The sequence below is a fragment of the Peromyscus californicus genome, unplaced genomic scaffold (assembly GCF_007827085.1).
Source record: "Peromyscus californicus insignis strain IS unplaced genomic scaffold, ASM782708v3 Scaffold_4__1_contigs__length_199733344, whole genome shotgun sequence".
Lineage (NCBI taxonomy): Eukaryota > Metazoa > Chordata > Mammalia > Rodentia > Cricetidae > Peromyscus > Peromyscus californicus.
This window is the reverse complement of record NW_026294562.1, coordinates 50,622,675-50,639,915: the sequence shown is the minus strand read 5'-3', so window position 1 is coordinate 50,639,915 and position 17,241 is coordinate 50,622,675. Positions and strand designations below refer to the sequence as shown.

The 17,241-nt window shown below is 40.7% G+C and overlaps 1 protein-coding gene across 1 annotated transcript; it reads right to left on the bottom strand.

The window, feature by feature from the left end:
* Nucleotides 1-4,433: 4,433 nt before the first annotated feature.
* Nucleotides 4,434-13,758, bottom strand: Ms4a5 (membrane spanning 4-domains A5). The gene is made up of 5 exons (XM_052760088.1): nucleotides 13,606-13,758; nucleotides 10,601-10,729; nucleotides 9,009-9,065; nucleotides 7,792-7,944; nucleotides 4,434-4,520 (listed from the first exon to the last, which is right to left on the bottom strand). Exons 1-5 carry the CDS (start codon nucleotides 13,756-13,758, stop codon nucleotides 4,434-4,436), a joined length of 579 nt encoding a protein of 192 aa, XP_052616048.1.
* Between the last annotated feature and the right edge of the window lie 3,483 nt (nucleotides 13,759-17,241).

The window sequence follows — 17,241 nt, the reverse complement described above, 5'->3', positions numbered from 1 at the left end:
ATAAAGTTTTAGAAGCAAAAAATTTTCAACTATAAGTACCTACACCATTTACCCAGTGACTTAAAAATTTCAAGTGCTGAAGATTCACAGCAAAGCATTAGGTAAATGTTACTGAATTTTAGCCTTAGAATTTTTTTTTTTGGTTTTTTTCGAGACAGGGTTTCTCTGTGTAGCTTTGCGCCTTTTCCTGGAACTCACTTGGTAGTCCAGGCTGGCCTCGAACTCACAGAGATCCGCCTGGCTCTGCCTCTCGAGTGCTGGGATTAAAGGCGTGCGCCACCACCGCCCGGCTTAGCCTTAGAATTTAAAGCCCATAGTGTTTAAATACTCTGTTAAGTCACACGACTGTGCATGACAAAATAACATCTAATAATTAATCTAACTTACAAGTCCTTACCATAATGTGTCAAGTTTTCGCCTTTAAATACTTCTAAAGCCTGAATATCACTCACTCAGTTACCAAATATTCTTTCACCAGAACCTCAATTCATGGGAAATAAAAATTAATGTCTCTTGCTCCTCACCTTCATCCATGTAATTTCCAGCTTAGAGCACACCTCAGCTCCTTCTAGCTTAGGGCAGAAATCTAAGAAAGCTTGTTAGTTTATTCATTTGAACAGGCTACAATTCTTCCTATGCCCAAGGCAGCATGAAATATGAGATTTGCAGTTAGGGATCTTAATTCAAATCCTGTTTTTAAATAAGATGTCCTTTGTGTTCTCAGAAAAAGTTGGCTGCTTTGAGTTTTGCTTTCATGTCTGTGACTGAAGGCACACCTTCCTTAATGGGCAGCCATGCCAGTTTGAAATGACACAGGCAACGTCTCAGTGCTGGTGGCACCCAGTTAGTGTGGGGCAATGCAGTACAATGCTGTGATTCTCAGAGTGAGGATTGGAAATCTTTGGCATCCTCAAGACCCTTTTTAGGATCCATGAGTTCAAAAGTGTTCTCTCTCTCTTCTCTCTCTCTCTCTCTCTCTCTCTCTCTCTCTCTCTCTCTCTCTCTCTCTCTCTCTCTCTCTTCTCTCTCTCTCTTTCTTTTCTTTCTTTCTTAAGAGGAAAAATTGTCTTTATTGAGTCCAGAAGATTCCAGAAATAAATTCCAATGCTTCATTTTTTTTTGGCTCTAATTTGGTTTTTATTTTTAATCTAAACAAATTGTATTGTTTTAAAGAAAATGTCATGATTGCTTTCAATCTTTAGAACATACTTTTCAGTGAATATATATACACCCTCATATATGTAGCTCATCATTTTCTATGACAAATATCGAAATGGCATGTCAGTGTGGTTTAGGTTTTTCTTCCTATGGTGCTAATGGCAATGCTTATCTTCATATATGTGGATGGTTTTGTGATGTTCTATTCTATAAAGTGTCTAGTCAAGAGTGTGGTCCATTTTTTCTATCAAGTTGTTCATTTTTTCTTTTAGGTACTCAATTTTATTTTTCTTCCCATCTTTGATTCTTTCTTTTATCATGTCCTGTGATGTGTATTCAAATATTTCTTTGTTTAAATTTTATTAAGAGATTTTCTATTTATTTTACATATCAACCTCAGATTCCCCTGTCCTCCCTCCTCCCACCCCCCAGCCTTCCCCCACAACCCAACCCCCATTCCCACCTCCTCCAAGGCAAGGTCTCCCATGGGGAGTCAGCAGACCCTGGTACATTCAGTTGAGGCAGGTCCAAGCCCCTCCTCTCTGCACCAAGGTTGTGCAAAGTGTCTCAGCATAGGCACTAGGCTCCAAAAAAGCTGGCTCATGCACTAGGGACAGGTCCTGATTCCATTGCCTGGGGGCCCCCTAAACAGTTCAAGCTAAACAACTGTCTCTCATCCAGAGGGCCTAGTCCAGTACCATGGGGGCTCCTCAGCTATTGGTCCACAGTTCATGTGTTTCCGCTAGTTTGGCTAGTTATCTCTGTACTTTTTCCAATCATGGTCTCAATATCTGTTGCTCATAGAATCCTTCCTCTCTCTTGTTGACTGGACTCCTGGAGCTCTGCCTGGGACCTGGCCATGGATCTCTGCATCTGCTCCCATCAGTCACTGGATGAGGGTTCTATCATGACAGGGTATTCAGCCATCCGATCACCAGAGTAGGTCAGTTCAGGCGCCTTCTTGACCATTGCCAGTAGTCTATGGTGGAGTCCTTTGTGGATTCCTGGGGACCTCCCTAGCACTCTGCTTCTCTCTATTCCTGTGGTGTCTTCATTTATCATGGTATCTCTTTCCTTGTTCTCCCACTCTGTTCCTGTTCCGGCTTGAACCTCCTGCTCCCCTAAGTTCTCTTTCCCCCATCCCTTGCCCTCCATTACCCCACTCACCCTCAGTTTGCTCCTGTAGATCTCATCTGTTTCTCCATTGCTGGGCGATCCCTGTGTCTTTCCTAGGGTCCTCCTTACTAGCTAGCCTCCCTGGAGCTGTGGGTTGCAGTCTGGTAATCCTTTGCTTTACATCAAGTATCCACTTATGAGTGAGTACATACCATGTTTGTTTTCCTGAGTCTTGGTTACTTCACTCAGGATATTTTCTAGTTCCATCCATCTGCCTGCAAACCTCATGATGTCATTTGTTTTCAAAACAACACGAGGACCTTAAAACATTTTATATTTTATTTATTTGTATATGCGTGTATGCCTGCCTGGGTGTATGTACACCACAAGCTTGCAGGTGCCATGGGAGCCTGAAGAGGGTGTAAGAGACCTCAGAACTGGAGTTACAGGCAGCTGTGCTCTGTCCAATGTGGATACTGGGAATCAAACTGTGGAAGAGCATAGAATTCTCTTAACTTGAACCATCTTTCCAGCACCCACATTAAGATCTTATTTGGCTCTTTCACTAGATGATACTGGTACATTCCACAGGTTACAGAGCATGATGGACTGCAGGGAATGGTCATAGAGAATATCTTGTTGCCCCCTCACCCCCATATATACTATGCTGTCTTACAGCAGCCTCTTCCAGGATTCTCTGCATTGGAATCCCTGTAAATCTCAGAAAACTGATCAAGTGCATGGCTTCCACTATAGTCTGATGTAATTGATATGTTTGCCTATGGTGCACTGGGGATTCTGGAAGTTCCTTAGATGATGTGAATGGCAGCCAGCCAAGTCTGTGAACTGTTTCTTTAGGGGTTTTGAAAATAAAGCCAGTGCTATTCTTCACATTACTTTGGAAAATATAGTTGTTTTGGAAAGGCATTATTTCTGTCAACATTAAATTACTTTTAATTTTGAAGGGTGTAAAAGGGTTCAGAGACCCAACAAGAGCTCTTGAGACAGATACCGGCAGATAAGGAGTGAGACCTCTCGGGCTGTGGAACCAGACTACATGTTGATGTGGACCCACCACTGCAAGCTTTGTGACATTGAGCAGATCTTACCCTTTTCATGCTTCAGCCTCCTTGTTTAGATGTAATAATAACAGTTTTCTCAGGATTTTGTGAGGTCAAAGGAGCAGCAGCTATACCATTTGGTACAAACTCTGTACCATAGTAGCTCCACCAATACTTGCCATCATTGATTATTGATTTGAGTATTTATCCTAGTTTGCTTCTCTGCTGCTATGGTCAATACTATAGCCGAAAGAAATTTAGGGGAGGAAGGGGTTATATCTGGCTTATACTTTCAGATAACAGTCCATCACTGAGGGAAGTCAGGTCCGAGACTCAAAGCAGCAATCTGGAGCAGAAACCACGAAGAGGTGCGGCTTACTCTGTTCTCTGACCCATCACCCTGCCAGCTTTTTTATACAGCTCCCCCTCACCTGCTGGGGGATGTCACCACCCATAGTGGCATGGACCCTGCCACATCAAGTGTCACAGTGTCCCAAACATGACCACAGGTCACTTTATCTGGGTAATTACTCAATTGGCCATTTCTCTTCCTGGGTATCTTTAGTTAGTGTCAAGTTAAAAATAAAAAACTAACCAGCATGCTGTAGCTACTCTTGTAGCTGGCTAATAACAATTAACAGTCTCGTGGCTTCAAGATAAAAGTTTCTGACTGACCCATTCTTCCTTTCAGTTCATCTTCTTGCTTCATGGAGCGGGAGCCCTTGTGTGGCGTCTCTTAGGGGACTCATCAGGAAACTTTCATGTGTAGACTTCCAGTCAGATGACGAGGTCACCTGAGTTTGAGCTTTGGTTCCTCTCTTTACTTATAGAGTGGCCATGCCCCAAAGAACAAGAAGGGTGATTACACCGAGGTAATCATTCTGTTGGGAGAGGAAGTGGCATTACCAGGATGCAGGATGGGTTTCATCAGCCAAAATGATCCCCCTTGAGTCGCTCCCAGCCCCTTTTGCTTCAAATAATTACGAATTTTAAATATGTATTTGTGTTGGCTCTTTATCACAAGCAGTACTGGCCTCTAAGCTGTCTCACATTGCATCTTTACTTGCACAGTGCTATTCAACAACAGCCTTCTGCAAATTAGTTTTTGGTGTATCCCAAAAATGAGGAAAAGAGGGAAATGAACAGTTCAGCAATGCTGAAGATCATCAACATAGCCAAAATCCCCTGCAACAGAAAGAAACAATGGAGTCATGATGTTAGGACAGTGATTGGTTTTCTGATCACAATGAAGTAGCCATTACCACATAATAAACCATTACTTCTCAAATTAGTGAAGGATAATGGGAATATAAGCTATACCAGAATAGCATAGGATAACATTATTGTCTTAAAGAAAATTAAACAGAATATTTGCTAAATTATATTCAGGACATTCTCCATTTTATAGACACAGCATTCACAGAGCAATGCATATCAGAAAAGTGGTCTCTTGAAGGACAAAGATAGAATAAAGCCAAGATGTAGGAAAATGGTAGAGACAAAAATAGAAAAGGCAAGAAAAAGAGGGGGAAAGAGAAAACTACTACCCCAGAAAAAAGTAACACATGGAAAAAGAGACATGGAGAGAAAGCTAGGCTAGAAGCACCACTCAGAAGACTTTAAAAGTAGATTGTACCATGCTAGCTAAGAGTACACACAGCCATACACACCTGGCCCGGAGTCCACAGGCTGGACCCTGGCACAGAGCTGGTTGAAGCCTGCCCTCTTCCAAGAATGGATCCTTCTATGGCCATTGCAAAGGCTCGTATGATTAACAGTCTATTCTATGCTATATTTGTCAAGTGTATCTTTATGATAGGTTGAATAACAATTTAAGGCCACCTAGTTTTTAATCTAATGTCATGGTGTAAAGCATTTCAATACTTTACTCTTCTGTGACAGGAGCTGATACATTTCCTTCTTTTTTCTGTGTTTTTTCTTTTTTGTTTTACTCTGAACAAAGCTGCAGCAGTGTTCTTGTAACACATGTTTATATAGAGGTGACTTAGTTGCAGTGGAGGTAGATACTGGGCTGAAAGCTGAATGTGCCTTTTATGTAAATGAATGCTGTCTCCTTACTGTGCCATCTCAGATGATGATGCATCTTTTCATTATGTCTCTGCTTGCCATCCTACTTCCTCATTAATCCTTGACTGCAGCCTGGGAGCTTCTGATTAAATCCTGGTGGATGCTGAATACATCAATTAATAAATTACCAGACTTTTGACAGAGAGAAAGCAAGTTGAAGAATTTTACAGATGGACTTAATCAAATTGAAGAGTTCCTCCTCTATTCATGGCTTGTTGAGTGTTTTTGTCATTTAATGATGAATTTAGTCAATGTTTTCTTTCCTCTGTCCACTCAAATATCATGTGAGTTTCATCATGTGTTTTGTCGATATAGTATAGTAAATACATAGATTTACTTAAACATACATTTCATTCTTAGGATACAGGATACCTGGTTGTAGTTGGGGACCCTGTGTACATATCACTAGATTCAACATGGGGATATTTATAAGAAATATTGGTCTGTAGTTATCTTCATGGGTTTTTAGTGTTTGGGCCTGGTTAATTTCAGCCTTACAGAATAGCCAGACACTGTCACAGTGATGTCATGTTAGTAAGGTTGTCTACTAGTTATTTTGAACCTTGAACTAGCATGGAAAAAATAGGAAGATAAGAAAGCCACAATTATTGGTAACTGGCACTTTGAAGGAGGGTGATTTTGCTCCAGTAGTCTTGAATGGAAAAGATGTAGTTGCCAATCCCAAGGAGTTTGAGCTGCCTATGAGCTGTCGTGTCTTATAGAACATCTACTCTGGAATTTCGTAAGGACTACTGTTTGAGACTACATGAGGTGTACAGGTGACAGTGGGTGGTGGTTTTAGTGAGATGTTATCCACTGATGCTTCAGTATACATCTTCTCTGAATACACACACACACACACACACACACACACACATAAATGAACATATCTATATGTTATAAAGATATAAAATATGTTATATACAATATTATATGTATGTATATTCTCTTGCTGAAATTCACAAAGAACAATGATAGATTGGATTGGATTATTGGCAAAGGAGCATGGTCTATCTTGTTTGTATTAGCTGTTATTCACAGAGTCATTTCTTTTTATACATGTTTTCAGTTTGAGTTGGAAAAGTTATAGGGCTTCTAGAAGCTATTGGTCATTTATCCCCATATATCCTTTAGCATTAGCAAATGTTCAAGTTGTGAGCATTCTTGGATCATATCGTTGGTGTCTACTGAAGGTTAAAATTTCAGGGTGTGGGGACAGGGCTGAGGAGTGGGAAGAAGTCAGAAATTTGGTTTGTGGCTACAATTTGAGTACCTTTTTTCTGTATTCACCTTATTCAGCCAGTCCTCTGTACCACTTTAGTGCATGACACTTTGTCTTATCCTTACCTGAAGGCTAAGAAGCCTGTTAAGGGCCTAGGTCACTGTAGATCTACCTTGAGTGGACAATGGCCTTCATGTCTCTCTCATAATTATATTGCAGAAGGCCAACACTGACACACAGCTGTGACATGTAAGCAGTTTTTGTGTTCTTTAACATTCTCTTTAGAAATTCCAAGTCCTAAACTTTTCTTTTACAAACTTCTAGTTTATGAATAGCAGACTTCTAAGGTTTTTAAATATCTTTGAGTGAGTTTTGTTTTGTTTGTTTTATATATAGTACTTCATTTTCAGAAAAGGGATGATTTGAAAAGTTCTGCTCAGCATGACCAGGACAAGTTCCCTCTTTTCTGCTACCCTCCCCTGATTTTGGGGGTCCTATTGCACCTAATCACACCACACACTATCTTAGAACAGCTTTCTTTTACCTGAGCTCCATTCTCTCAGGTAGTTTTGAACTTCTTCAGCAATTTTTGGGGGGCATTGGGATCCAAACTATTGCCTCATCTTGACTAAGCATGCACTCTATAATGAAGTTAGCCATGTTAGCAGTCTTTAATATGCCTACTTGATTATCATTTTATTTCTATATAGATTCACTCATACCTTTTTACGTTATTTTACACCATTACTGCAGTAGTTTGGACAGAGTAGAAATGTCTATTTTCAGTTTACCATAGTTTATCAGAAATATAATCTAAATATTAAAACCAAAGACACAATTATAATATATATTGGGAACTTTGAACCACAAGCATACCACTATGCCTCTATCTTTTGGTGTCACTTTCTATTTTTATTATCCTTATTTTACTTGCATGTTTTATACCTTTTATAAGTTGTTGACTGTTTATTGTTCTACTCCACAATGCCTGACATAATGTTGGTCTAGTATAGTGGACTCTTGGATGTTTTGAGCAAAAGGAAATACACAGGTGCCCATAATATTATCTGGATGGTGCTGACTGGGTGCTAATTTTTTTGTTTAAACCATCTGCTTCTCACTTTATAAATGGCACAGGGTACTTACAAGGAATAGAACAGTAATAGGACCACATTGAATAGCATCTGGAGAATAGCCACAGATGAATTCTTTATCTAGAAGGAAACCAAATATGAGGAGAATGATTCCAGCTGCTGCTCCCAGGGCACTAAGTAAATTCATCACCTGGCTCATTTTTATCTGCAATAGAATCAGAACATAACACAAGACTCAGGCCTACCTCGTACCACAGACAGAGCAGTGTGGGGTGGGTGAGTACTGGAGAGCTGGATTAGTCACAACACCAAGAAGCCACCATGTGATCATTTAAAACATTTACCACTCATAATACACCTTTAGGCATTCACCCGCAGTGAATGGAGAAGTCAACCAGCCTTTGATAACCTCTCTGTCTCTCACATTCTGGGCCTGGGTTAACTTCCATTTAAATAGAGGGAGCTATGGCTTGTTTAAATGTTCATTTAAAAACCGTATTTAACCAAACACTGCATTTCTCTGTCACTTTTCCATCTTCTTAAAATTACAAACTTTTAGGGCTGGTGAGAGGACTCAGCAGATAAAGGTACTTGCCACCCGATAACCTGAGTTCCATCCCTGGACCCACACCGTGGAAGGAGAGAACCAGCTCCTAATAGCCGTTTTCTGACTTCCACAGGTACCCTGTGACTTCCACAGGTACACTGTGACTTCCACAGGTACCCTGTGACTTCCACAGGTACACTGTGGCATGGACATGCCCCCCCCCCCCCAATACACATACCTGATAAATAAAAGTAAGCACATTTTAAAATTACAAAATTTTCCAGTGTTTTTGATCCAAATAACTTACTGACTTATTAATTACTATCTAATGTCTTTGTTTCTTTGAGATAGAATATCCTACACCTACAAATTTATATAGATCAGCAACGTATTCTTTACCTCTGGAGTCCGTTTATGGTTTAATTGGGTTGTCCACATTGTGCTTTTCCTGGTAAAGCATCTGGTGTGCAGTAGGCACCAAAACTACTTATGAAAAGAATGAATGACTGAATTACTGAGACCCAATCTGCATTAACGACCAGAGACCATGGACGAGTCATTGAACTGTTCTGTGCCTCAGTGTCTTCATGTAGAATATGAGACTCAAACATGATAACCTGGAAAAGTCTCTTGATGACTAATGGTTTCTGATTCTATGATGATTTCCAAAGCCAGGCAGTTACTTAGCCATTATAATTTTTTAAGGTAGAAATAGAACTCACCAGAGTGTCCGTAGTTTTTCTTTTCAGTGCAATCAGAAAGGCTCCAGAGTTAATGAACTACACAAACAAATAAATAAAGTATAAATATTTTAATGATGGACAGAGGAAGCTGATGCAGAGGGTTTCTCAGTCAGGTCTCTGCCCACTTCTTCCCTATGCCTCCCTCCTAAGGTCACAGAAACCCCAAGGGAGTGAGGAGGGTGAGCCACCTCACATGGCTGTTCACAGAACAGAGAACAAAAAGGCTAGATCTGCTTTAGTCTTGGCCACCTGTTTGAAGAAGAGGATGTTTCTACCTTACTGGACTTTTATTTCCTCATCCATTCTCCTGTTATTGATAACCATGACTCAGCTACCAAATGATACCAGTGTCATCAGTTTATGAATACTAATGTTATAGAGTCATTATAGTACAATCTGTGTGTTCTGTTGTATGGGAACACTAGGTATAACTTCAGCCAACAGACTGGAGAAAGGAAGAAAGAAAGGAAAGAAAGAAAAGAAAGGAAAGAGGGAAGGAAAAAGAAAGAAAAGAAAGAAAGAAAGAAAGAAAGAAAGAAAGAAAGAAAGAAAGAAAGAAAGAAAGAAAAAGGAAGAAAGAAAGGAAGGCAGGAAGATATCACACACACTCATTTTTGTGGAGGTGGGTCAAATATGGCAGCCTCATTGTCCAGTAGAAACTTAAAATCTGAGTTCAACGCAGCTATGTTTAAATTTTTAGCCTCTTCTTTCAGCCCCATTAGTAGTGGATGCTCTCCTAGACCATCAAACAGATAATGAAACCTCCCTCCCTTTATACCCAGACACCCTCTGTTCCCATCTTTTGTATATACTTTTCACCTAATTAAACAACCCCTCATCCTTAAGCCCTAGACCAGCTGGAAATGACTCAGCACAGTTTCCTTTACACTTAGATGCCTTTCCTCTAGAAGCAGCTTTTGTGTCCTCTGCCAAATACTTGTCATACCCTATGGTATGAGGACTTGTGACCAGGGACTGCCTTCTACTGAATCCCACACCCTACCCAGTCTCTGATGCTAAGCAGGTGCAAAGTCAATGAGGACTACATGTGATTAAATAAGTTTCTCTTTGTGGCTCAGAAGGCACATGCAGGAGCTGTCCCTGTCCCTGCTTCTTTACTATCTGCAGAGCAAACCACTAGAATATCAGCATCAGAAGCAGCATCACATAGGTATAAGAAGTGTGCTGATCTCTTGGCACGGTTTCTTTCTTATTAGACTGAATGTCCGTTGGAGGATAACCACTGTACTAAAATTTGGGTCCTCATTGTCTTGCTCTGTGAATACAGTTTATCATGTGTAGCAAGTAATTTTGGACAAATTGATGGACCAATAAACAATCATAAAATCCAAATGAATAGTCCCTCCAAATTTCAAGACCCAAAGACGGGCTACCACCAGTTCTGGAGAGTCAGTGGAGGATAGAAGTAATCGCAATGGGGTTAATGTCTTTGTGGCATTTTCTACAGAATCATATACCCAAACCTATCTTGTTTCATAACTAAGAATTCATTCACTAACACATTGCCTGGTTGACATGCCTTTAAATTGAACTAAACGCACTAAACTCACCAAAGCAGAGCCCCAAAATGGATATCCTGAGAGAAATATAAAAGGAAACCTTGGGTATGGGTTTACCAAGGTGAAAAGGAAAACAGCTCCAAACGAAAAGTTCATGATTCCAAACAGGATCTGGACGGTCTGCAATAGAGGGGAAAGTCAGCTCAGAAGAGGCGCAGCGGGGGAGCCCATTCTGCTTACATCTTTACTTCCAGGATTTGGCAGTTACCCTCTTTATAGTCTAGGGAAGGATAATGGATGTCCCTCTTCAATAGTCCTTGGTGTTTTCTTAATCCGTCCATCTGATAATTACTAAGAGGAAAATGAGTCTACCCCACTGCTCCCAAGCTCAAGGTCAGCTGGTGCTATGAGAGGAAGCTCTCAGGCCCCACTCTCTTCTTACTAAAACCCCCAGTTTTTCAGCACATACATGTGAATGTCGACTTTAAATTACTGAACCAGTTTGGCCTCAAGGGGACGCTCAGGAAAATCCTCTTGGAGGTGAGTAATCCTTTGAGCCTTCTGAAGCAGGGCTGCATCCCCAGGCCTGGAGGTTTCCTCATGGGTTGTTCTTCATTCTCCCTGCGCTATGCTTGTAAGGCACATCCTGGACGTACTGTGAATGCTAGGCAGGGGCCCAGGGGTGCTAAAGAAGCCTGGCGAGAATGACAAGAAGAACAGAAGGTGTATGACCCAGGGGTTATGTCCTCTGTCGTCTTTTTGCTGTACTTCCTCAGTCTGGGTGAGCTCTTTTGCTGCAGTACCAACATTTGGTGGCTGAATCCTAAGAGGTATGGTATGCATATCACATCTGGATGATTATCCCTCTTGAATGTCCCACTACCGACTCATATTCCATATGTCCTAGAATACGGGTTCGCTTTACCCCTCTAAGCTTGATTTTCTGACTTCTTTGTCTCTGTTGTTGGTGCTGTCATCCTTTTAGGCCTGGGGCCATCAGGTCTCCTGTCCTTTTCAAGTTCCCTGATTGCAACAATCCCAAAGTAGCTAACTTTCCTAATATCTCGTCTTGTGAAATCATGCATACTTCAGCCAGCAAGATGGCTCAGCAGGTAAAGGTGCCTGACACCAAGCCGGACAATCTGAGTTTGATCCCTGGAACGTGTGTGGTGGAAGGAGAGAGGGGACTCCTGAAAGTTTTCCTCTGACCTCCACACATATGCTGTGGCATGCATGTGACCATATATGCACAATAAACAAACAAATACAAGTAAAATATAAACTAGCAATCTGACAGAGGAATTACAAAAACACACATATTTAATTTTGATCCCATTTTCCTGCTGTAGGAAACATTGGGGTGCTTATTTAATAATTTTATGTTTTTTCCACATGTTGGTGGATTTGTAGAGAGAGAGAGTCCTCCATTGTCTATCATCACCCAAAGCACTCGTTGGCTTCTTTCACTTAACAACATGAAAATGAGATTCTTTATGCTTCCTCTTGGCTTGTTAGCTTATTTCTTGTACCACAGAACACTGTTCTGCTGTATGGGTATATTATGACTAATTTATCAGACAGATTAATTCTTTTTATTTTTAGTCTTCTTAAATCTTTTAGGCCTAGATTGACCCCTCCCAGCTCTCCTCTACCACCCCTCCCGATGCTAGCGTGCTTCTGTTTCCCCTCTTCATGTATATTTGTTGAACTTCCATCATTTAATCAGAGTCTGGGTTCAATGTCCACTTCATTGTGAAATGTGCTCATCCCCTATTCATTGGCGATGACTGTTCCAGCTCTGGGGCTCCCACTCTCATTATCACCATTGATGCTCTTACTAAATGCTCCATTGAAATATCATTCTCAATATTTTCATGCTATTATTGTGTTCGAATGACACCTTTCTTTACCTCAGTGAGGAATAACTAGCTTGTATTTGTTTCTGTGAGTACAGAAGCTAACATAGTTGCTCGCACCTAGTTCCATTTCTGTTAAAGTAGTATAAACTATTTCATTCGAGACTGGACTCCATTGTATTTGAAGAGATGCTGAAGCAGAAGTGCACTAGTGGTCTTCCACATGCCACAGGATGGTCTTTCTTATTTCTGTTTTTTTTTCAGAAAAAGATTATTTTCTATTTTCCATTATGGGAGGCTGGAGTTCAAAGGACAGCATATTCTCAAAGATATTGGTGACATTGCAACCTCAAATATACCTGACTACCTCTCACCTGCCCATTGTCTTAAGAAAGGTTTGGTAAATAAAATTAGTATTTGTAGCATGAATGAGTTGATTGATGGAGAAATGAATGTTTGCCAGGACCCTACCTCTAGACAAAGAACTACAGGCAACTAAGGACTTCTGAGAACGGGAGAATTAGTCTTTTCTAAGGATAAGCGTCCCCCCACCTCTGTGAATTGATTATCCAAGTACAAGTGGTCAGCAACACTATCAGAATCAGTAGGTTGTATTTATATATTTGTGTATTATACATATATGTAACAATAACAAATAAAAAGAGACCACAGTTTTCAGAGAGAACAATGAGGGAGGGAGCATAAATTAGGTTGGAGGGAGATGATGTACTTATATTTTTAATTTAAAAAATAAAAAGAGGCTATTCTGAAAATCTTTATACTTATATGCATAAATAAGCCTATAATGTGCATGTTATATAAAGCTGTGGGTTCTGAGCTTTGTTTGAGAAGATATAAATTACATGTTGCAGTATGCTAAGATAGAAAATCTAGCTTAACTTCTTGATTGCCATTTTTCCTTTTTCTCTCTGAAATTGACTAGAAAAACCTAAAAGATGGTTAGTTTGGAGGCTTTGGTTATTAAGAGTCCAGGAACATTGAATTTATTCATCTTGTATTTTCCTGTTCACAGAATCTTGTGCATAATTTATATAGAAGTCCAACCCACACTTCCTGAATTGAGTGGAAATGAAAGCCGGAGTTTATTCCTATTGGAGAATGTGTGCCACCAGATACTTTCTCACTCCCCCTGCCCCCTCCACCCGGTGTAGAATATACACAGGGACACATTTTACTTACCCCTAAGATCTTCAATTTTCTAATAAGGATTTTCTGCACTCGTTTTTGGGAGTCATAGGCTGTGGCTGTAAGTCCTGTTGCTTGGTATTCTTGACTGGTCACCTCTGGAGGAAGCACCAGGAACACAGGACTGTGCATATTGTTTGAATCCATGATGGTACGGTTGGTCTTTTCAGGTGGAAGAAAAGGAGCTGGCTGGCACTCCAGTTTAGACCATGTTTCCCTCCTGGACTGAGGCTAGCTAGAGTGCTGGCATTGTTGTGCTTTGGCTTAGAATTATAGAACCATAAAGTCACAGAGTCATAGAATCTCAGGAATGGTCAAGAGCCCAAAGACAGGAGTTAAAGTGCCCACATCTGTGTATTGGATTGCAGAAGCTGACTAGTGGTCTTGATTTGGTCAGAAGACACTGTGTCCTTGGGCAAGTCACATAGCCTTCTGTTTTTACAAATTCCATATATATATTAACCTGTGAAATCTTTTAGTTCTCAAATTTCCAGTTTTTCTATTTCAGATGTAGAGAGGACAAAACCTTTCAGGCACACACCTTATACATGTTACCTGTCACTTAAAAGATACTTTTTGCAACCTCGTTTTAGTAGCTTTATGTTATAAACCACCCCAAAGCACAGTGGCTTCAAAGAACTACAATTTTATTTTGTGGACCCTCTGCCACTTACACTGCTGGCACTGTTCTATTAATCCTCGCCAAGTTTTCTCACATATCTGTGGTCCACTCGTAGATTGTGCAGGGTTAAATGAGTGAGGATGGCATCAGTCATGCATCGGATAGTCGGAGACTTTTTTTTTCAGGACAATATTGCCCTTCAGACTTCTTCTGAGTCATTTGCTAGTGTCCCATTCATTAGCCTAAATTCTGTAGGCAGTTTAGACTCAAGTAATAAGTAGAAATGGACTACTTCATTAGTGGATCTGGCATGTCAAACTGCAAGGACATAAATGAGCAAAAAAAAGAATTTGTTTATTTTTTTAAGGTGTGTGCGTGCGTGTGCGTGTGTGTGTGTGTGTGTGTGTGTGTGTGTGTGTGTGTGTGTGTGTGTGTGTGTGTGTATGCCACTTATGGAGGCACCTATGGAGGTCAGAAGAAGTCATTACATTTCCTGGAGTTGGAGCAAGAGGCAATTTTGAGCTTCCCAATGTGGATCCCCTGTAAGAGTACTCTTAACTACAGTTATGAGTACAGTTACAGAGATGCCCCACTGTGGGATATATACATATACATATACATACACATACACATACACATATACATATACGTGTGTGTGTATGTGTGTGTTGTCATGCTCTGTTATTCTATTAATCTCATACCTTCCTTCATTGAATTTTTTTGTCAAGACCTGCATCTTACTAGTCAGTTACATCCATATAGCACAGTTTCTTTATTTTGAGTGGACCTTTCTCACATTCAACTTAAGTGAATGTGGATTCCTGCTGATGGTTATCCTTCATGAAAATCATCAGGTATTTGATTCATTTGAGTTAAGTAATCTTTGGGCCAATGTAACGGCCCAGTTGTAATGGACTGTATGAACTTCATTGCCCATATTTTAGCTTTGCTGTAGGCCTTTTCAAGTTTCTCTGTTTTTCTCCCAAGCATGGTAACATTCTTATAACTGCTTGATAAGTGGGGAAATAACTTGTTTATTATGTTTTAATTTATCCAAGCATCTACTCATGATGCACCACAGAATTCAATCGTTGGAGCATAAAAATCTAGAATTAATCCTAAGCCTTTTAAAAAATAGTTAAATTGTTTTTTCTTTGAGAATTTCATGCATGCATCCAATGACCAGTTCTATGTCTCATTCTCAAGTAAGTTTATTTACTAGTTTTAGGGTCGAGATAAAGTTACTAACTTCTGCGTTCATATTAGTTTATATATTTATTGAAACATGACATGTCTTATTTGGAGTAATGACTATATAATAAGGCTATTTTGAGCGAATTATGTTCTTGGTATGTAAATAAATTTTAGTAATAATAAGAAAATACTATCAGGCAGCATTACTTCTCATATTATTTCTGTTCTGACCATGACGGTCAAATATGTTGTCTCACTTTACTTCCATAGTTCATTTTGGCTATTTCTTTATCAGCTGAGCTTAACCATAAGAACCTTGGCAGTACCACACTGAGTTACTACAAATGTTATTGTCTTGTATTTCTCCATTGTAGGCAGTTGCTTGCTAATAGACATCTCAGGTGTGTTCACACATGGATGGCATAGCGGATCATAGCCTTAAATAGCTTCCTATATTCTTACGTATCTTATTTCCTGATATTACAAAACCTCATCTTTTCATGAGAGGCCCTCTAATCTTTTTTTAAAATTAATTAACCTATTTATTTTACATCCCACCACAACCTCCTCTTCTCCCACTCCCTCCTCCCCTCCCCTCTACCCTCCCTCAATCCACCCCTCTCTCAGAAAGGGGCAGGCCTCCCATGGGCATCAACAAAGCATGACATATCCAGGTGCTGTAAGACCAAGCACCTCCCCCTATATGCAATGCAGGCTGGGCAAGGCAATTCAATATGAGGAATAGGTTCCCAAGAGCCAACCAAAGCACTAGAGACAGTCCCTGCTCCCATTGCCAGGAGTCCCACAAATAGACCATGCTATACAACTGTCATGTATATGCAGAGGGCCCAAGTCAGTCCCATGCAGGCTCCCGGTTTGTTGGTTCAGACTCTTTGGGTTCCCATGAGCCAGGCTAGTCATTTCTGTGGGTTTTCCTGTGATGTCTCTGACCCTTCTGGCTCCTACAATCCCTCTTCCCTCTCATCATCAGGACTCCCCAAGCTTGGCCCAAGGTTTGGGTCTCAGAATCTGCCTCTATCAGTCACTGGGTGAAGACTCTCTGATGACAACTGGAGTAGTCACCAATCCGATCATAGGGGGTGGCCAGTCTAGGCTCTGCATCCACTACTGCCAGGAGTCTTAGCTGGGAGGCCCTCTAATCTTAAAGTGGTTTACGAATGATTGGATACTATCTTTTAGGCCTTAATGTTCCCCCAAATCAAACCTTTTGTCATAGTTAGGGTTTCTATTGCTGTGAAGAGACACCATGACCAAGGTGAGGTGGCTGGCTTACAGTTTTAGAAGTCAGTCCATTATCATCATGGCAGGGAGCATGGTGGCATGCAGGCAGACGTGGTGCTGGAGAAGGAGCTGAGAGTCCTAATCTTGTGGGCAACAGGAAATGGTCTATCTGTCACACTGAGCAAAAGGGACCTCAAAGCCTGCCCCCACAGTGACACACTTCCTCCAACAAGGCTACACCTACTTCAACAAGGCCACACCTCCCAGTAGTGCCATTCTCTATGAGCTTATGGGGTACAGTTACATTCAAACTACCACACCTTTATTTTATCTTGTTGCCAATTATTCTTGGGAAGTTATGATGATGCAAGTGGTCAGACCGAGTTCAAGGCTGTTTCTCCGATTCCCTTTCTGGGTGGTTGTAAGAAAGGCTCCCAAGTCCTTTCACTTATATCATACTGTAGATGGAACTTATTTTTCTTTGCTTTGAAATATCTTGTCTTTATATTGAAAAATGCTCTCCTTCCAAAGACCCATACCCAACCACAGAGAGCAGGACAGTGACAGGTGTC

Bases quoted from the DNA above. Each gene is read 5' to 3' on its own strand.
- Ms4a5 (XM_052760088.1), bottom strand. From the start codon at position 13,758: ATGGATTCAAACAATATGCACAGTCCTGTGTTCCTGGTGCTTCCTCCA. The intron at 10,730-13,605 runs GTAAGTAAAATG...CCTCTATTGCAG, and splicing joins GAAAATTGAAGATCTTAGGG to ACCGTCCAGATCCTGTTTGG. The intron at 7,945-9,008 runs GTGAGTTCTATT...ATTCTATTGCAG, and splicing joins GAAAAACTACGGACACTCTG to ATAAAAATGAGCCAGGTGAT.